The sequence below is a fragment of the Zeugodacus cucurbitae genome, chromosome 2, assembly GCF_028554725.1.
Source record: "Zeugodacus cucurbitae isolate PBARC_wt_2022May chromosome 2, idZeuCucr1.2, whole genome shotgun sequence".
Lineage (NCBI taxonomy): Eukaryota > Metazoa > Arthropoda > Insecta > Diptera > Tephritidae > Zeugodacus > Zeugodacus cucurbitae.
Window position 1 is genome coordinate 71,747,819 of NC_071667.1, and position 22,223 is coordinate 71,770,041.

The following is a 22,223-nucleotide window of genomic DNA, read 5'->3' on the forward strand; positions in this document are numbered from 1 at the left end:
TTATAAGTAGACAAGATTTTTTACAGTCTCCTCCTCCTCCACTTCTTAGCAGCTTCTGTAATATATGGTATCCCCAGCCTTCTGGCATACCTACCAATCAAACAGTGACTTGTTAACTCTCCTACTAGAGTTCTTAGGTTTCTTTTATATTTCAATAAAAGTGATGTGCGGCCCCTAATCCATTCAATCCACATTTCCCTGCTTGTTGAGCAAGTCAAGGAGTATTTACACCAAGATCAAATATCTACAAGTCTCCAGAGACAAGTATATTCCCTCTTTATCGCAATGTTTTTGCAAGGTGGTAGTCTGGCTAGTTCACAGTTTCTTGGAATGTCACTGTATCCTGCAGGTTATCGTGAAATACATAGTTAAATAGTTCCATTAATAGCTCAGGGCTATCTTTGACTATCTTCGATGAGACTCTAAGGGACTTTAGTGTTTTCAAGCAACCTCTATGTTTAAGGTAGTAGGCCTTATTTGATTGCAGTAATTTATGCTTGAAAGACACTGCAATGATCTGGAAGTCGAAAGGCGATTTTGATGTCTAATTTTTTTTTGAAAAGACACCTTCACCTCTAGTTTGGATCCAACTGTATATATACTTATCACTGTATTTTTGTCAAACTCGCCCCTATAACACTCCTCTCTACTGGAAAAGGCTATATTGTGGGACGAATTTAGATTTATTTCTGACGGATTATGGAAATCCGTGCCGTTAGGATAGCCAGGTAGAGGTTTGGAACTCGAAATCATACATAATAAAGTTGTTGGCGTCGCAATTTATAATGCTTTTTTAATTATTGTTGACTCATACACATGCATTTTAACAGTTTTTCTTACCAGTTATTGACGATTTCGTAGCCTCTGGAAAAAGTAGTCTCAAATATCATTAACTGCATGCAAAAACATATGTTTCTTTGCGCATAATCATGTTTTATAGCATTCGAATCTTAATGTGATTTAGAACAACACTTATTTTTTTATTTTTTTACACACATTTTAGTTGTTGTTAAATTATGTAATCATCATTACGGTTTTTTGTAAATCAGGGGATATCCATATTAGCATAAGATTTAGCTTTGTGCTAAGCTTGAGATGCAATCGTGACTTTAAAATATATTTCGTACAGTTTTTGCAGTAAAAACTGGTTCCATGTATGATTACCATGTACACTATCATGTTTATTTAATGCGTATGTTGCTGACGTATGTCTGAAATTAAATAATTGACGCGCATTGTACAACAACAACATGATCTCCAATTCAAGCCGTGACCTTAAAATTTTTTTTGGATTTTGTTAAAGAAAAGTGTGCAATTAAATTGTTTGAACTTATAGGAAACACATTTGCGCTTCCGAAACAGCCAACGGGCATAAATTGCTATAAAATATAGATTTAATATAAATAAAATTAAAAAAACAATACATATATGCAACCTAAAGTATAGGAGAGGTGTGTTCAAAAAATAACGAGAATTTAAAAAATTCGTAGTTTTGGAAAGTCCAACTGTCAAAAATTCAAGATGTGACGCCGTGTGACTTTTTACTACATCCAAATAGTCAAAATTTTCCCCCGCTCCAGGGTCTGTATGGAAATATTTTTCCTAATAATACTCAGTGTAAATATTTTCGCACTATCCATCTATCAAGCCTCTAACTCATATAGATTTCACACGAATTTAGCCTGTCCTCACTAGACAGTTACAGAACGTTTAATTTAGTAGTGGGTGGAAGATGGATTTTCTAAATCGTAATTTCAATAAGTGTAGAACCTGTTACTGACATCTAATAACCCATTATTATGAGTAATTTCCCCACCAAAAAAATTTTGCTCGAGCTGGACTATTGTTTTCTCCCTCACTGACCGATCATCTAATAAACTAGCATTGCACACCAACAACGGAAAATCACTCATTTCGTGAACTCAACATAGTATAAAACCACTATTTGCCATAAAAAACCCCATTCCACCGATTTTTAAGTGTGTCTACAAGTCGTAGAATGCTCCAAGGGGATACACGAGTGCTAACCCTTAATCGCTTTGTAAACTCAACGGCATTATTTGTTGCTTTGTGCTTCGTGTTAGTTATTTACGACGACAATGACTAGTAAAATATGATTACATTTTAATTTGTGCAGCAAAAAGCGCACTGGCCCGCTCTAGAGCGGCTGCACAATGAATTTGCCAAACCGCCAAGTACTTCAATAGTAGAAAATCAAGAATAAAAACAACAACAGCAAATGCTTTGTAAAGTTAAAGTTTTTCGCCGTCATAATCTATCAATCATTTTCATATTTCATAGATTTTTTCTGCAACAGTCAGCAGCTGAGCACACACATGCGCACTTGTGCGCTCAACTCAACGGATTCAACCGATTTTCGAGCCCACTCTATCGGAGTTAGGAGTTTGTGCGATCGGCCCATCAAGATTTCGAGTGGTTGTATACTATGTTGCATTTGTTGTTGCACAATTTAAGCGGCCGACCGCGTCATTAGTACATGTGTATATATATATATTTACATGTATATATATATATATATATATGTGTATTCCAAAGTATGTATGTGTGGATATGGTGGCTGCTGTGTGCTGTGTTGTCTCAGATTTTTCATAAATTTTTCATTGCGAAATATTTAGGTTATGGCAAAATGCCTAATCATTGTTGCACTTGTTGCACTTTAGCCTTATTTAATTTTTTTATAATTTTTATAATTTTTTTTTAATTCTTTTTCAAATTTTTCTTTTGCATATTTCCGAAAATTAATAATTCACTCCTTCATACATATAAGTCATTTTTGCATATTACATACCCAACAAATGTACATACAGCTGCTCACCTGCATTTATATGTATGTATATATGTATATATGTGTGCGTTAATCGCTAATCGGATGCTCATTAATGCACACGGGTTTCACATATTTGGCATAGTGTCTTAATTCGTCTACACGTCGTAGTTAAACAACCTAATTTTGCTTAACCTTGAACTTTGCCGGCACCTAGCGAAATTTATGCACGTGTACGTACATATATGAATGTATGTATGTATGCATATGCATTAATATGTATGCATGTATGTACCATATATGTATGTATGTATATAAGCAGCACAAAGAGTAATCGAATGTAAAATGAAATGGAATGAATAAAATACCTAATTCGATGGCACTTCAAATTTAGGCAATACCCACCATGCATATAATTCATATAAAGGGTGGTTCTAAAGTAAGCTTTTTACAAAATTATGAAAGTGACAGTTCTTGAATGTCAATATCATACCACTGTTCTACATATCTAGATATATATTTTCAGCCGAGTAATCCAAAAAATATTTTTTTGATGAATTTTGACTTCAATGACAGGCTTAACTAACGAATCTGCTGATTATTGGAAATCCAAATCATCCCAAGAAAGTGTCGTTACCATTTTAGCGTACATTCAGTGACAGTGATGTTAAGATATTTATATGTACTATATTCTAGAAAGAGAAAGTTTAGAAACTACTTATTTCTGAAATACTCTTTGTGGACATCCATTAGAGATCGATAAAGTGCAGACCCATTTTCACCGCATGTTCTCCAAACGGCCAATGCCACGCTATGCGTTATGGTAGCTGTAAGTCTATATATTCTTTTTCTTGATCTATTTAATAGATCTTTGGTTCTTGTCCTGTCATATTTGGGTCAATTCTTATTTTTTATTTTGCCATTGGTTATCTTTTTTCATCTTCCTCAAGCAATCTGTTCATACTGTGTGTGGAGATGTCGCTTGATATTGCCTGACGGGCGTGGTATTTGCTCCGCTTCGGATTCTTCCTGAAGAAGCATATTATGGACAGGTGTAGTTTTTCTGCCAGTGAGCTCAAAGCCTTCCTGAAGTTGTTGACTACGCTCGAATTAATTTTTGGCGACGCCAATGCCACCTGATTGCCTATGTAAATATTAAATTCCTCTATTTCCTCGTATTGGTTCAGACCACTACCTTCCAGAGGCCTTCTCTATATCTAGTACTTCCGCTTGAAATATGCTAGATGAGTTATACACATTCTTGGTGATGTTAATTAGGCTGATAGATTGGCGAGTTTACTATGGACCATAATTGTGTAAAATTCTGATAAGGTGTGCCATTTCATCATGTCATTGTGTTGGACGCTGGAAATGATGGAAACCAACGACGATTATCATCGAAAAATCATCTTCTCAGATGAGGCCCATTTCTGACTTAATGTCTTTGCCAAAAAATTGCCGCTATTGAGGCGAGTCCAATCCTCGGGTGGTTTAAGAAACGGAATTGCATCCCCAAAAATTTACCGTTTGGAAGCGAATTGTGTTTTGGCGGCATTATTGGACCTTATTTTTTTCGAAATTAGGGCGAAAATGCCGTTATCAACAATAGCGAGCCGACATTATTTCCCGGAACTTGATTAAATCGACGCGGACAATCTCTATTTCCAAAAAGACAGTGCGCCACCTCAAGTTTCACACCTAAATATGGACAGATTACGTGCAAAGTTTGGCAACTCGTTAATTTCGAGAAATTGCCAGTAAAATGGCCGCCAAGTTCATGCGATTTAACACCTCTAAATTATTTTCTCTGAGGGTATGTTAAATCAAAGATCTACAGTAATCAACAACGCATTGCTCGAGGAGCTCGCAGACAACATTCAGTCCACTATATCAGAAATTCCAGCCGAGATGCTGCACGGGTCATCAAAATTTGGCTCAAATTGGTGGAGATATGAAGCGAAGCCGTAGTGACAAATCATACCATACCAATGGCATTAAAGAGGAGGAAGAATTGCCATATCTATATATATTTCTGATCAATATTTGATAATAAAGCAGTTCATTTCAGTTCATCTATACTAATATTATAAAGCTGAAGAGTTTGTTTGTTTGTTTGTTTGAACGCGCTAATCTCCGAAACTACTGGTTCGAATTCAATAATTCTTTTTGTGTTGGATAGTCCATTTATCGAGGAGGGTTATAGGCTATAATCAGCATCACGCTGCGACCAATAACGATAGAGCGAAGAAACAGTGGTAAATGTGTTAAAAACGGGGGAAATTATTTATCTTTGAGGGCTTCCGTTCGTTGCGCTGCGAAAGCGGTTCAAGATACACAAAAGTTATGTATGAAAGAATTATTTCTCTTTTAATGATCTAAAAAAAAGTCCGTGAGTACCGTTTTTGTGATAACTAATTTGGTCGAAATTATTTGTTAGAGTTGTATTATATACTATATATGATGATTTTCGTTATTCTATTGGATTTTATGTCGAATATATGGGTCAAATTGTGTGATATCTTAATAAAACTATAGAAAGAAATTGCGAGAGTATAAAATGCTCTGTTGCACCCAAACTTATCCTTTCCTTATTTTTTTTAGTATTGAAATATCCGTGGAAGTACAGGGATAAAGTAAACAAATATTGAACATTTGCTAGAAAGATAATAATAAAAGAATTATATTTAAGTTGACAACAACGGCGGAACAGATAATATTGATTTTGGCAACAATATGAGATAAGTGCAATTCTTTAGACAGAACATTGAAAGATCTGTGGAATAATAATCGTCGCTTTGGTTGTGCAATGATACCGTTAGCTGGCGATTTTCGACAAATACTTCCTGTTATTCCAAAATCAACAGCGGCGGATGAATTGAATGTCTCAAGTCATAGTATTTGTGGCGGTACGTGAAAACCATATGATTGACCATTAATATGCGAGTGTTCCTGCAACAGGATAAAACCACAGAAGAACTGTTAAAAATTGTAAACTGACAAATTCCGGTTGATTTTTTCAATGGTTTGATATCAATTCCACCTGGCATTTGTCAATTCACATTGGCCAAAATTATAAGTAACTACGATTGGTTGAGTGCACGCGCTATTTTAGCTGTCAAAAATACCGATGTTGATGACTTAATCTATACGATTCAAGTAAAATTCAGGGAGATTTGTGTGTTGAATTTCTAAATTTTTTGGATTTGCTTGACATGCCGCCGCATCATTTACATCTTAAAGTTGGATTCGTCATTATTCTGTAATTATGTCGAAACTGTGTAATTGAACCCTGATTGTGACGCAGCTATCGAATAATGTGATAGTTGCAAGAATTTTGAAAGCGACTTACAAGGGGCAGAATGCTTGATTCCACCAATTCCTCTGAGTTCCAACGCTTTGCCATTTCAGTTCAAACGTATTAGTTTCCACTGAAACTTGCATTTGCCATGTCAATCAACAGGTCACACAGACAGTTGCTGGAAATGTGTGGCATAAATCTGGAAATGCCATGTTTTTCATACGGACAGCTACATATATGTGGAGTGTTCACGGGTTGAAAAACCAACCATCTTCTCTGTACATTTACGCAACGGAACAGAAAACAAAAAATGTTGTTTATCAAGCTGCGTTACATTGAAAAAAAATGTAGAAAAATCGAAAATAAATGCTTTTCAATACAATCTAAATTCAACTTTCTTTCCTTTTCAAAACAAATAATTTCACAAAGGGCAACGTCTGTGGGATCAGCTAGTTTTTTTTATAAAAATCCTATTTTCTTAAAGATTTGAATACAAGAAATCTTCAAATCGAACGCAATATTATAAGAAGCTTGGAAGTTTAAGATTTTTTTTTACCTTAAAAATCTTAAAAATTTTTTTTTAACTTGCTAATTTATACCAATTTTTTTACATCAACGCATAAGAACCACCCTATACATATACATGAACACTCCTGCGCATAAATATGCATGATTTTTTTTGTATTGCCGACAAATTAATATGCTTAAACAAATCGCCAAATATGCAATCGAATGATGAATGTGTGTGTGTGTGTTTTGCGAACAAATGCAAATAAATTGCCAACTTCTACTCGACAAACACAACAACAAAAGCAAAGTTGGAGCGGAGCAGCCTCCCACCTGCAACCAACGGCATTGTTAAAGCGGATTTGCATGAAAAAAACCAAGAAAATTTGCAAAATGTCGACAATTCGCGAGTTCATAGCGCGCATAGATCGCATTTGCATCCTTCGCTTCACGCGCAAACACACACACACTTACACATATATAACAATGAGCCATTCATAAACTGACGTTTATCATTTTAGTGTCGCGATTATCACTTGGTGTGTGTGGTGTGTGTGCTTGTAATAAATATTCATAAAAAATTAGTTTTCAGTTTTCTCACCTCTATTTGCCTTATTGGCCACTTAACTAGGTTAAGATTTCCAGCAAGCACACGCACACACTTACACTTATAGATGGTGAATGAGTAGGTCTGTAATTTGTAACTCGCGTTTCGCGGCGCTTTGTATAATTGATTGTTCAAATTATGAATATAAATTATTTAAGCCCATACTAAGTTGTTGCAGTTGACGATGATGATCGGTTTTATGATGTTTTGTTTGTCAGAATGTCGCCAGCGTTGGTTGTTGTGGCGCATTTGCAAAAACCACCTGTTTCGATTTGGCCATCTTCAACAGCGCGTTTATGGAAAATTTTGGAATAATCAATATTACACTGGTACCAAAAGGTGAAACTGGTTTTCGGAAGTGTTGGTGGGTTAATATATTTTATATTTGAACCGTTATTCGACGGCCTTATTTGTAAAAGACACAACAATTGTTTGATTGAGAAGTTCTTTCTTAATGGAAGTTTTGGAAATATATGCATTAATTATTCTAATAAATATATATTTTAGAACGTAATTTGATAAAATACGAACATTTGTTTATGTATTTAATCACTTAAAACTTTATGATTTTACGACGCTTTGTGACAACTTGTGAGTACCCAATTATATAAGCAAATGCTGAAGAAGTACAGAATTTGTTTTAAAGTTAGTGTAAATGCTGTAAAGAAGAATTTGAGATAGTTACTTTGGGATTAATGAAGTGCATTCAATCTATCAAATTAAAAGGCGTTGATGAAACATCAACCTTTCTAAGTTAGAATGTTATGTACTTGTTAAAAGAACACAGTTGATGAATATACATAAATATACATATGTTTAAATTCATGAAACCAAATAAAGTTGAAATGAAAGATTTTAAAATTAGAGAACTCTTTAAAAACGAATTCAGTGAGAAAGTAAGACACACTAACAGATCTAGTAAATAGCAATTTATTACTTTTCCAATAAATGGCTTTAGAAATTCGCATCTCGCTTTTACTTCGTACTAAATAACTGATCAGACAGTTGTGTGCTTGCATGACTCAGTACTGTTTGAGCCTTCGTCTCGTGTACCAAAATTTTATCTGCCAATCGCTTCAAAATCGATACATTTCTTAAGCGGATGGTTACTGGTGGTGAAAAGGCGATAATTTACAACAACATCAATTACGAGTAATAACAGCCGTGGTCGAATCGCGTGATCCGGTGAATTGGCGAACAATCCATGATTGTCGGCCAAGAAGATTTTATCGGAGATGATTTGTGTTCTACAGTGACACCAGAAGCTTTGGGAACTTGGTTAGGAGTTGGTTATGTATCCACCTAACTCCAAGTTCCTGTCTATGACGAATGATTTTATTACCATCAAGATTCAAAATCGCCTCAAGAATAACTAATAGTGAAAATCGAATATACCAGTTTTCTGCCAATAGGGACTCTCGCAACAAAGTTGTTAAGAAAAAAATGTCGAAGGCAGAAAACCTATAAATGTAAAGTTTGGTTTTAATACTATGTTCTGACCGACATTGAAAACATGTTTTCATAGCAAAAATGGGTTTTCGTTCTAAAACTTGTGTTTTCATCAATGCAAAATCTTTCAATAGAAATCACAGTTTTCGCTGAAAACATGCATTCCACTCATTATAATCGATGCCTGCTCTAGCTTAGTCAATATAATTGCAAGATATGTTTTGCCATCCTCAAATTCTCAGTTAATATTTGTTTACATTTTCAAAAGAATGGAGAAAAAACAAAAGTAAAAAAAAGAAATTCGTGGGGTGAGAGGGAGGAAGCGCTCCTAATTTAATTGTGGCAAAATAAGGTGTGTGCGCTACGCGGGCTCAAAAAAAATAGCCATTCAAATAAGCATTAAACTTTGTTTATTTAACTCTTCTATTTCTTTGCAAGGCCAAGGTGCTGGGTAATAAGAGTCTCTATCAATTCTCTTGAAGAATCATCGCTGCGCAAGATATTTATCTGGCTTTTCAAAGCCAATACCTTCATCATTTATTCTCATTTTCTTGACTTACCATTCTCGTTGCTCAAAATTTAAACAAACAAATAAATTTGTGAACTGTCAATGAAAACTCATCGAAAATACATTATGTCGGTCAGAACGACTTTGGTTCCACAATCCACAAATTGTGTTTTCCAGAAGTTTTCAATGTCGGTGCGAACGTAGTATAAAGCATTGCACTAAGAAGGCGCAAAACTGGATGTAATTTTTTTGGGAAATTATAATAATAAGTTTTTTGTATATATCTGGCAAACCAATAAAGCTATATAAACCAAACTTTCTGCAGTCACTTCCCGTACGTACCCCATTGCACACCATAAAAATTAGATGAAATCGGATAATAACAACACCCTTCTCCCATATAAAGGTTATGTTGTAAATAACTAAAAGTGCGTTAACTCACAACGACATCAGAAACACTAAATTTTACCGAAGAAAAGACAGAAAGAAGCTGTATTCAGATTTTTTTTTTTTAAATTGGACCCACTTATGGGTCAAAAACCATATCACAGAAACTACTCGACCGATTTAAAATTCGGTATATATTATTTTCTTGGCACGCTGATGACACTGATAAAAAATGACCGAAATCGGTTCACATCCACGACTACTTTTTATAAAACTAAATTTTGAATTCCATCTGATTCCTTCACTTCATAATATATACATTAAGAACCTAAGAACATAGCGAAATAAAACTTTACACAAATACTGTATTTGAGCTGAGGCATCACTTCTGAAAAAAAAAATTCAAAATCGGAATATAACTTTTAAATGCCACATAAAGAACTCAGCTCACTTCCAGCGGCCTCATCTTCCGTATCTGATCCAGCGACATTTTTGCTCTCACATTTTAAAAACATTGCACACTGGAAAGAGATTTAATGACAAAGAAGAGGTAATAGGCAAGATTGAAGCCAATTTTGAAGCAAATTCACTTTCTTCTATCTATTATAACGTTATAAACCTTTAAGGCCACCTGTTGGCACAACTCAAGTTATTTTGTACTGAAAATTAGGAAATCAATCAATAACAAGCAAATTATCCACACAACAGTGTTGTTTTAAAGTCAAATCTGCATTAATTTAATGTCCAGATCTCAATTTTATGATTACACAGCAAGAAAATGTTTCAGCAATATAACATTACATTTATACAAACTTTACATTTCGTACAAATTATAATCGGAGCAACAACCTTTTCAAGAATACGTAAATTGTTTTGATTGCTTTTTAAAAGAAAGCTCTACTAATTTTTTTTAAATAAATTTATATACGTACATATGCAAATATCAACATATAATACAAAAAGCACGAGCAAAGGTTGCAACTTCTGCTTTAGCGGGCTTAAATATTATTTTATTTTATTTATTTATTGTAATGGATTGAACCCAACTGACCGCTAGCGAATTTAAAAGAAAACTCTCTGCTAATGGTATTAAAAATGTATTATATAAAAAATTAAATATTTATTGTGTGTTGAGTATTTTTCACATGCAATTTATATATATTTTTTTTAGTTTGCTTACTTAAGTGGCTTCAGGCTTCTATTCGACAAGTGCACTTTGCAATAATAAATATAAACCCTTTCGAGTGCCCTTTCGGGCAATTTAAGGCATTTTTTGTTTCATTTAATTAAAATTTATATAAATTATATGAAATTACAAAAAATATTTTCTATTTTGTAAAACGACTTTTAATTTTCGCTAATCTACAGAATGAAAACGAATTATGGAAGTACAAAGTTCAACACAGTCTGTAATGTAATTACGAAGAGAAGAGCATTGTTGCGTTGGAGAATTGAAAGTAAAAACAAATTTTGTAAAAAATACATATATATATATATTATATTTGAATATATGGCGTTAAAATAAATATTATAAATAAATAATTGCATCTCTAAATCTACGTTTCACTTGAGACCGAAGGGATTCCCTACAACTTGCATTTGACCATTTTCGAGCTCAAATTTCTCTCGCTCTTGAGTGCAACAAGATCATTTGAGAATGAGCAACTACAAATCTCCACTACAGCATCTTTACCCAGCCCCGCTCTCAACACAAATGGCGTGCTCATGAAGAATCTGAAACGAAAATCAGTTAAAGTTGTAAGATGGCCAGCATGAACTGATCGACAAGTTAGTGAATTGAGCGCCAAGCATAGCACAAACTAGCGGAAGCTGAAGTTTAAGACTATAAGCCCAGCTTATGTCGTTGTATGTGTGAGCTCTGCAGAGCGTAGCACCAACCAACGCCGACTGGAAGCGAACGGGAAGTGCATACAAAGACACTTGTGAAGCCAAATCCACTGTTGAACGGTGAGCGCGCATGAAAAGTGCGCTCAAAACTCGTCGGCGCGTTCATTTCACTCAGAATATTGGAAGTGGCGACGCAAAGAGATGCGTATGATTCGTTTGCTAAGCTCCGGCTGAGACACTGTGTGAGTGCGCGCTCCATATAAAAGTAAAGTGACGACGCGATTTGGAACTTATTTCAGTGATTTTGGTAGGAACGTTGAAACGTTGAATGGCACCACAGTAGCCAGCGGTAATTCACGCACGTACACACATACACTAAAAGAGTCGTAGACACATACACACATACACTCGCACAATCGAGTAAATGGTCACAAATTGTTGTAAATGGGAACAAAAGCGAGCATTGAAAAGTGTTAGAAACGGATTTTGAAGGCGAACAAAAAGGAAACGTATTTTCATTTCCGGTGGTGCGCTAACAATACATACATATATAATTTAGAATTTGCTAAAGAATTTTTGAAAAATAAAAAACAGAAACATAAAATATCCTTGAAAAAAAAAATTTGGATTTTGTTGTGAAATAATTGAAAAGTGTAGCCAGCAAGGATTCGACTACGCACAGTGTGTTTAAATGCTATTTTAACCAGTTTCAAAATATCAATTTGAACAAGTAATTAAAAATAAATAAGAAATTGCAAACACTAAATGGATATATAAAATATATTTAATAAAAAAAATTAATTACGAAAAGGATATTACTAATTAAAAATTCCTAATGAAATCATCAGTGTGTTTAAAAAATTAGAAAAATAATTAAATTAAAATAAAAACAATTTCGCGTACCGTGGTGACCTTCAAGGAAGTTGTTTTTTTTAATAAAAAAATTAAGCAAAGCAAATCTGCAAGTGCTGGATTACGGATTTCAGTGAGCTCATTCTTCAACGTTTCAACTGCAGCATCAATTTTCATTGGATATTGGTTGTTTGCCAACGCTTATTTGGCAATCATTTCAATTTCGCCTTGAACCAGTTTGGGCGAAAAATATTTGCATAAATCAGCTTTTTTTTTGGAAAAACACACAGAAAATATGGTAAGTTTAGTGAAGTGTTTTTTGATTAAATTTATTGATGGAAATTAATTAAAAATTTTATATAGAATAAAAAAAGAAAAAAAAATATTAACAAATAAAAAAATATTTATTCTGTGGTAAATAGATTAAAATAATAAAATAATAATTTGTAATAAAAAAATAACAAAAAAAAAACAAATAATAATAAATATAAATATAAAAATATTAAATATAAATGAATTTATTATAAATAAATAACCATATGGGTATTATGTTGAAAGAACCAAAAAAAATGTTTTAAAACAAATATTTAAAAAGGAAAAATATAAACAAAATTTTTAAAAATTAAACTAAATAACCAACAATAAGATAAAAAATAATAATATTATTTTGAATAAATAAATAAATATTTTTTAAGTTGTTTTAAATATTAAATAATTTAAAATAAATAGAAGGAAATTAAGTATAATTAAAATAAAAAAATATATATGGAATAAGTAAAATAAAATAAATTAATTAAAAAAAATAAATTTAATTTTAATAATGCCAATAAAATTGATGTTTGTTATAATGTAAATAAATATTGCCTAATTGAAGAATTAAAATACGAAGATAATTATGCAAAAATAAATAAAATAAAATAATTATATTTAAATCAATTAAAAAGTTCAAAAATAATAAAAATTCAATTAATAAACAACATATATATATATAATAAAATAAAAAAAAAAACAAAAAAAATAAAAATTTAAAATAAAAATAAATAGTTCAAAGTTAATGAAAACAATTAAATTTATTATTTTAAATAATTATTTTAAAATATTATAAAATTTATGGAAATAAAAATAAATAATATGACATTTTAGAAAAATAAAAATAAAATAAATTTGTTATAACTAAGCAAAAAATATTATAAAAAAATAATAATGAAATGATATAAAATTTCAAATAAATAATAAAAATTATAAAATTAAGTCTACTAAAAAATTATAAAAAAAATAATTAAATGATATAAAATTTCAAAAACTTAATTAAAATTATAAAATTAAGTTTAGTAAAAAATGTATAATAATAGAATAAAACAAAAAAAATTAAAACTTAATTATAAAATAAATTTATTAAACAATATAAAAATTACAATACACTACTTAACCAGCGTTAGTTATTAAAAATAATTTTAATGTGTTTGAAATAAATTTTTATTTATACTCCAAATCTAATAATTTTTCTGTGGAATGATTATTTTTCAAATTATTTATATTTAATTATTTATTCATTTTTTTCTATTTTTCGTAAGTACTATTTTTACCTTAATTATGGATTATAATTGAAATTATTATTATTTTTTTTTAATTTCACCATAACTTCGCAATTTACGTGTTTCCCTTCTCACCTTATACACCACAAACTTATTACAATAAACCAACAAAATCTGTTAAAAATATAACTAAAAAATTGTAACATAACCTAAAACAAAAAATTTGAATTTTATGACAAAAAAAATTACTCTTTGCTATAATCCATTATATAATTAACAAAATTTTAACATAATTTCCACAAATGTGAGAAAATTTCCACAAGCCCATTGTCCAAACAGTCATAAAATCAACAAAAATATTTTAATTTCATTATGACTTATGAAAACTACAACAACTTCAAACAAAAAACAACAAAAAGTGACAGCAATAAAAAGTATATGCAAAATCAAATAAAAATTGTCTGCAAAATTTTGCAAAACCAGCGCTTTTCACCACTACTGCGCTTACACCGCGCACCCTTTTTGCAAGTCATCAAGCAAAAAAAAAGCAACAAAAACTGAAAAAAAAAACAGAAAACGAATGACCAAGCGTCCGTCCCTCACATGTAGGGCAACAGTGTTGAGTGTTACACGTGGAGGTCTCGCGGCAGCTATGAATTTGGGTCAGAAGATGATTTAGACTGAAAGCGAATTTTGTCTTCATTTTACATACTTATTTACAAATAAATGCATAAATACATATGTACATACATACATACATATTTATTACAACAACTATAAAATTAGCGTTGTTATTAAATTTTTAATTTTTGATTTTTATTTTATTTTCTTGCTGAACTTCTTGTTTTCACTGCGTTGCTTTTAATTCCATATAATTAATACTGCAAATACACACAGACACACACACATATATACATATACTAGCATATACATATACTAGCACACATATATATATTGCAGCATTCTCATATGCGCAGAATTGGGGCGTGGCATCGTTGCTGGTCGCGCTCATTGCAATTTCCTCTTTAAAAAATGCATACTAAGCGGCTGTTAAAATAAAAAAAAATATAAAAAAACAACAACAACAACACCAAAATTGTGCGAGAAAAAAGTGTAAAACAAGAAAAAAAGATTTAAAACTGGGAAAAACATGAAATAAAAATTCATGGTCAAATTACAAAATCGAAATAACAAGAAGACGATGAAGAAGCAGCAGCAACAGCGTCAGCAACAACAACAACTGCAGCTACATAAAAAAGTTGACTATGCGTTCAACTTTCGATAACTTAGCAACCGTGCGCTGATTATTGGTCATTTGCTGTTGTTGTAATTGTTATTATTGCTGCATTGATGACTTTGGACTCATCTGCTGGCTGGCTGGCGTCTTCATCTCTATTCACCATTGTTTTGCATTTTTTGCTTACAACTTTTTCATCATCAACAACATGATTGCTTGCTCTTCGATTCATTTTGAGCTTGTATTTCATGTGTATGTGCCTTGTTGCTTTACGAGTTTTTGATTTTGTCTTCTTCATCGATTTTACATGAAAAAAAAATTAAATATTGCAAAATATCGAGACTGAAAATGAAATGAACTGTGCGATCGGCTGATGCTTGCAGAGCAGATCTGTATTGGAGGTCTCGCTGGGCAGCATAAAAACAACGTATAAGCGATAAGTGCAGCACAAGCTATTATGAGACTAATATTGGAAAATATGAAAATGTGGCAACATGCAATGCTTCTTTAAATGCATTTGGGGAGCTTTAAAATATTGTTTGGAGAGAAATATAACCGTTTTTTTAATAATAATAAAATAAACAGTAAACAAAAATAACAAAATTAAAAGAATAAAAAAAAATTAATTAAAAAATCTTATTTTTATAATATTATAATTTAAATTTAAAAAAATTGTGTACTAGTCGTTTAAAACTTATAAACCTTCCCACACTCACTAGTCGCAGAGAAATGCTAGGTATAATTTTTCTAGTAAAACTTCTGAATGGTTTAGTTTGTAGTTCATTCCTTTTGTCTGATATTAAGTTTAATGTCCCATTGCGTTCATCCAGGCAGTTTAGACCATTATTTCTAAAATCTTCTAGAACAAATTTTGAGTTAAATGAACCATTCTGCCGAATATGTCATGATTTTAATTCGCATTCCAGCACATTTGATCCATCTGACTCAATATTTAGCATCAAAAAAACTATTTTGTCTTCTCTTAATAAATAATATTCAGAAATTTTTAACTTTTTGTTTTTATAAATTTTTAAATCTCAGCTGTTGAAATGTTTCTTTCTGTAGCTGAGCAGTTTGAGAACCGGACGCTTAAAAATCTCTTGCCTTTCTTTACTCGGCAAATTCCGCTCGTATGCGGACTGCGCCCCACGCGTCGGTTGGGCGGGAGGAGGGTAATCGTTTGGGTTAATAATAATAATAATAATGTTTTTATTTTTACTTCCATTTTTGTAATTTTTGTTTACCGTTTTTTATTGTTATTACAAAAAACCCCGTTATATTTCAATCTAAAAAATTTATACTTTTTAAATTATTTTTTTCATAAATAAATTAATATATTATTTTTTTTAATAAAATTTTTTTTAACTAAAAAACACATATTTTTTATTACCAATCTAACCAACCAACCATTTTCATGTTTCTAAAAATTAAAATTTGCTAATAACTGTGTCATAATTGTATACTTGGTTTATTTATTGCTCTACTCAACACTCAATTTGCTTATTTTATAGCACTTTAATTCATGTTTCCATTAATTTTTATTATTTTTATTATTTTTATTTTTTAATTTTTTTATTGCAATCTTTTTTCTCATTTTTATAACAAATTATATTCAAAATCCATTAGTCACACTCAAATTTGTGTAGCAAAAATTACTGATCACACAAAATTTATGTCGAGGTGTCAAATTTAGTCATTAACGTGATGGCTGTGGATACACAGTCATTTTATAGATTTATATACATATGTATGTATGTATTGCTTTATGAGCTAATATTAATATATTAGTAAATCATTAAATCAAATTTTGCTGAAACTTAAAAGTTTTTATGAGCTTATTGCTGCCCTAAAAATTATATTGTTTCAAATATTAGCAAATTTGAGATTTTTAATTGTTAGGTTTTAATATTTTTATATCTTTGCTGTAAATACTCTTATGGGTTGACCTATATTTTGTAATTTTCTTTGAAAAAAATTGAAAAATAAAAAATATATTAAATTGAAATAAGTAATATTATGTTGTTAGAGAGGGTATTAAATAAATTAATTAAAATAAATAATTATTGTAAATAAATAATATATATAAATATTTTTTTTTATTTTTTTGGAAATTTTAAATTTTTATATTTAAAATTTTTTTTTAATCTAATTTCACTTAAAGCCTAAACTCAATTTTTCTATTTTAATTTTTCTACAAGTCACACCACCAACTCTCCAGAATTACATATAGATCTATTATATACAATAAATATATTTCATTCCACAACCTTTCTTCAATTCTAATTTCGAAAGTGAAACTCGCTTAGAAAAATATATTAACCACCCATATACATTATATATAAATTGACCATGACCTCTTTACACAAACCAGACACCTTGACCTTACTCTTCCCATTTTTTAATGGCTGAAGATTCCATGTAAATTTGTGTTGCCTGAATTAGCATTTTTTGGTAAGTTTTGACCTAAATTGGCGGAATTTCATTTTAAATTCAACTCAATCGGGTTTATGCTTACTGCGCATAAAAGTGAATATTAAGTGTGGAAAATAACTTGTGGTGAAACTCAGACTTTAAGCAAGTTTTATATGACAGTGAAGAAGTTACGTAGACAAATTTTAGTACGGGAGAATATTTGTTGTATGAAATATATGCATAAATTAATTATGTGAGATTTTCGCTAAGTAGCAATGGATTATCAAAAAACTGCAGTCAAAGTGAAACATAGCATAGCATAGCATGACATAGCATACCAGAACTTAACTTAGCTTAATATATGTTAACATAGCATAGTATAGACTATACATTACGTACCACAGTATAACATAGCAGTCAAAGTGAAACATAACACAGCGCAACATAGCATAGCATAGCATAACCTAACATACCACAATCTAACATATCATAACATATGCTAACATAGCATAGCATAGACATCACATAGCACAGCACAAAACATCGTACCACAAATAACATAACACACAATAACATAGCATAGTATAGCATAACATAGCTTAGCATACCATGCATAACATAGCATAGAATATACTCAGCAAGTCAACATATTTAGCAAAGATCATCCGAAACCGCCATGCTTGCTGGACTTGCTTAAGTTTTGATTCAACTCATCTCGAGATAATTCCTATTAAATTTGCGTAGTTATAAGGAAAATTTAAATTACCGTTATTCAAAATTATTTATAAAAATAATATCTTTTATGACTTCACACTAGAATTCAGCTACATTTTTCATTTCCTTGTTGTCACCGCGTCAGACGATCTAACGGGTGATTTTTTTGAGGTTAGGATTTTCATGCATTAGTATTTGACAGATCACGTGGGATTTCAGACATGGTGTCAAAGAGAAAGATGCTCAGTATGCTTTGACATTTCATCATGAATAGACTTACTAACGAGCAACGCTTGCAAATCATTGAATTTTATTACCAAAATCAGTGTTCGGTTCGAAATGTGTTTATCGACAAATTTTGTTCAGCGATGAGGCTCATTTCTGGTTGAATGGCTACGTAAATAAGCAAAATTGCCGCATTTGGGGTGAAGAGCAACCAGAAGCCGTTCAAGAACTGCCCATGCATCCCGAAAAATGCACTGTTTGGTGTGGTTTGTACGCTGGTGGAATCATTGGACCGTATTTTTTCAAAGATGCTGTTGGACGCAACGTTACGGTGAATGGCGATCGCTATCGTTCGATGCTAACAAACTTTTTGTTGCCAAAAATGGAAGAACTGAACTTGGTTGACATGTGGTTTCAACAAGATGGCGCTACATGCCACACAGCTCGCGATTCTATGGCCATTTTGAGGGAAAACTTCGGAGAACAATTCATCTCAAGAAATGGACCCGTAAGTTGGCCACCAAGATCATGCGATTTAACGCCTTTAGACTATTTTTTGTGGGGCTACGTCAAGTCTAAAGTCTACAGAAATAAGCCAGCAACTATTCCAGCTTTGGAAGACAACATTTCCGAAGAAATTCGGGCTATTCCGGCCGAAATGCTCGAAAAAGTTGCCCAAAATTGGACTTTCCGAATGGACCACCTAAGACGCAGCCGCGGTCAACATTTAAATGAAATTATCTTCAAAAAGTAAATGTCATGAACCAATCTAACGTTTCAAATAAAGAACCGATGAGATTTTGCAAATTTTATGCGTTTTTTTTTTTTTTAAAGTTATCAAGCTCTTAAAAAATCACCCTTTATTACGTTTCATGTTACAAATATTTCCGAGAAAAGAATCCCACCAAGCAATATAAAGTGGGGGGAGAAAAGCGAATATTACAAAATAATAACAATAAAATAACTGTGTAAATAGAATATGACCAAGACGCAGACGCTGCGCCGCACTCGTGTCCAACAAGTCGCAACAGCGACAACGCGCCAATAGCATTCAAACGCGCGCTAATTAGCCGCCCAGTTGGCGAACGCTGCCGCTAGAATGCAATGGCAGCAATTATGTAATAAAACTTTTAATCAGACAATTTGATTGCGGCGTACAACACCAATTGATTGTTTGTTAGTGTATTTTGTTGTTGTGGTTTTTTTTTTTTTTTTTTTTTTTTTTTAACAGAGAAGTCAAAATAAGCGATCTATAAAAAAATAAGTGCTATAGGCTGTATGAGCTTGGGTGATATTCGAAACAAATAATATTCCAAAATAAAAAATATTGGCAACTCTGCTATATAGACTACATTTTTGAACATTTTTCCGCTACTGCAGGAAATATTTAGAATTTTGATTATGCTCACTCTCTTCAGAGTGCACGCAGTTCTCTCCAGCAGGTGATTATTTCTTGAATAAATACTATAAAGAAAGAGTAAAAAAGCTAGAACAACAGATAAGCCCGCGTGCCCAAACACCCACACTGGGCTGTTTGTTGTGCTTGGGTTGTTAGAGGGGGCTGTTACAATCAACATTATTGTTGTATTTGATAAACTGCGATAACTAGGTGAGCGTGTGTGAGTGAGCGTAAGTTATGGGTGAGTTAATAATGCGAATATTGGGCGACAGTAACACATGTGATGTGACGGCGTTAATTTCGGCGAGACTGAGGACGCGACGGGAAAAGTTATAGACTTACCATAAAGTCCGTTATTTACTAATAGAAAGAATATATAGTGACAATATATATAAATATAATGGTTTTTGAGTCCATGAAATCCATGGTAAATGCAACCGTCAGCTGATAAGTTCGTCTATCAGTCACTGTGTGCTTTCAGTTTGGTCGTTGGTTAATTGGTGCGCCACTTGTGGTGGCATTGTGAACGTTGCAGCAATTTGGCAAAATGACCTTGCAGACAATGCAATACGATCGTTAAAACTATACATATATGCATAGTGTCGGACAAGTGCAGTTGAAGAAGTGCAAACGAAAAGAGAAGAAGCAACAAAAATTGTAAATGAAAACCTTTGCATGCAAAATTGAAAGTCGCTAGTGAAGCAACAGCTGTTGTTGGCAATGAAAGTGAAGGAAAAGCATTTTGAGAATCGCTTTTGCAAGTGTTTAGTGGAAATTGAAATCGAAAGAAATTCTTGTAAAAGCAGCAGAAAGTTAATTTTACAGCTAATTTTTCATTACCTGTCGCGTTCTCTCTCTCTATTGTGCTCCTTATCGCCACAACTGTTGTCTTATCTAATTGAACATATGTTCGTATAGACCTAGAAACCGGCACGGACACCACAACAAACGAAAAATTACACAAACAACAAATATAAACAATATACTCGCTTGTCACTGATAAAGACAGAATGGGTACTTTATATCCAACTCAATTGGAGGTAGTTAAAGTAAGTGGAATAAATTAAATTTAAGTCCATTTTCGCTCAACGATTGGAAATATTTATTTTTAAGTGTACACTTTTTACTTTTCAGAAATGTTCGATAAATATCGATAAACTTATCGATAATTTTATATCGATATTATATTTTTTTTGTACTCGAAAACCCTTCTTCTATAATCTCGATAGTGTTTTTCTTATTTTAAGATGAACTTCGATGAAATGTCCACAACTTTCGATAGTGTTATCGATATTTTTGTCTTGGAATTTTCCGCTGTTTTTAAGAATATTTTCTGCCATATTTTATACGCCTGTTTTGATCAAATTTACTAATATTAGCAATTTTTAGATTCAATTAGACGAAACCTGCGATATCTTTGATACTATACAATATGATTTATCGATATTTTGAAAGTATTATATACTCGAATTTCTTTTTGATATTTTTCTCTGTTTTAAAAAACTAAATTAGAGTAATTTCGAATATATAATAAAAATTTCGATAACATTCGATAATTATTATCGATATTTTTTCTGTTATCGATCAATTCTTTTTAGAAATGTTATTGAAATATTTCCATTTTACCCAATGCGCCCTTATACAAAATTTTTCATATCTTTACATAAAAAACAACATCTTCAGATTTAAGAATAGGTATTTTTCTGTTACCGATAACTTTTTTAGCCAATTTATTAAAAAAAATTAAAATCAATAAGCGAAAATTTGCTAATGTGACGTCAGAAAAATAGCTGTTATTGAGTAAGCTATATTTGTCTTGAAAAAAATATCAACTTAACCTCTAAAAGTGATATAACCTAACAAGTGTTTTAAACAATTCGCCTTCAACTTTACAAAATTGGTGCTACTTATAACGTATGATGCGACTTTTGAGCCAAGCATTTCCGCAAACTCATACACTTGTTTGTGACACAATAAACCGTTATAGATAAATAGGCGCATGTGCGTTGAGGTAGTCTAGTATAAAAATGCCAAAAACCTTTTTAATTATGCACACATGTGGCATTTGCTGTGTGTGTAGGCGTGAAGCAATTATAGACATATGCGTTTATAAAACATTGTAGTATATGTATTTAAAATCCCCACAACAACCCCCTACCATGACCAAATGGCCGCACCAAATGTGGACAAACTATCAGCATTGACTTTTAATCGCACTTTTATGCCACAAATGTGAATGACTTTTTCATTTTTCTTTATTTTTTTAAGTTTTTTTTTTTGAAATACCCAATCAACTCATCGACACTTGGCACTTGCTGAGAAGGTCAATCTTATGTTGGTCACACAAATGAATAAAAAATATAAAAAAATGTCAAAAAAATCAATAATAAAAGCAACAAAAAAACGACAACAATTTAGATTTATTGCATGCTTTATTTGTTAGTTTATTGTTGTTGAAAA

At 31.9% G+C, this 22,223-nt stretch overlaps 1 protein-coding gene across 2 annotated transcripts in view; it reads left to right on the top strand.

Annotated features, from left to right (window-relative positions):
• The first annotated feature begins 11,667 nt into the window (after nt 1–11,667).
• The window catches only part of LOC105209166 (elongation of very long chain fatty acids protein 7), a 51,189-nt gene continuing 40,633 nt past the window's right edge, over nt 11,668–22,223 (top strand). The window contains exon 1 of one of the 2 annotated variants that reach the window (XM_011179429.3): nt 11,668–12,539. In XM_011179429.3, the coding sequence (XP_011177731.1) occupies nt 12,537–12,539 (3 nt within the window). In that variant the 5' untranslated portion in view covers nt 11,668–12,536. Of the gene's footprint in view, nt 12,540–20,018; nt 20,813–22,223 lie in introns of those variants that run through there. The other variant, XM_011179428.3, reaches the window with a different exon arrangement.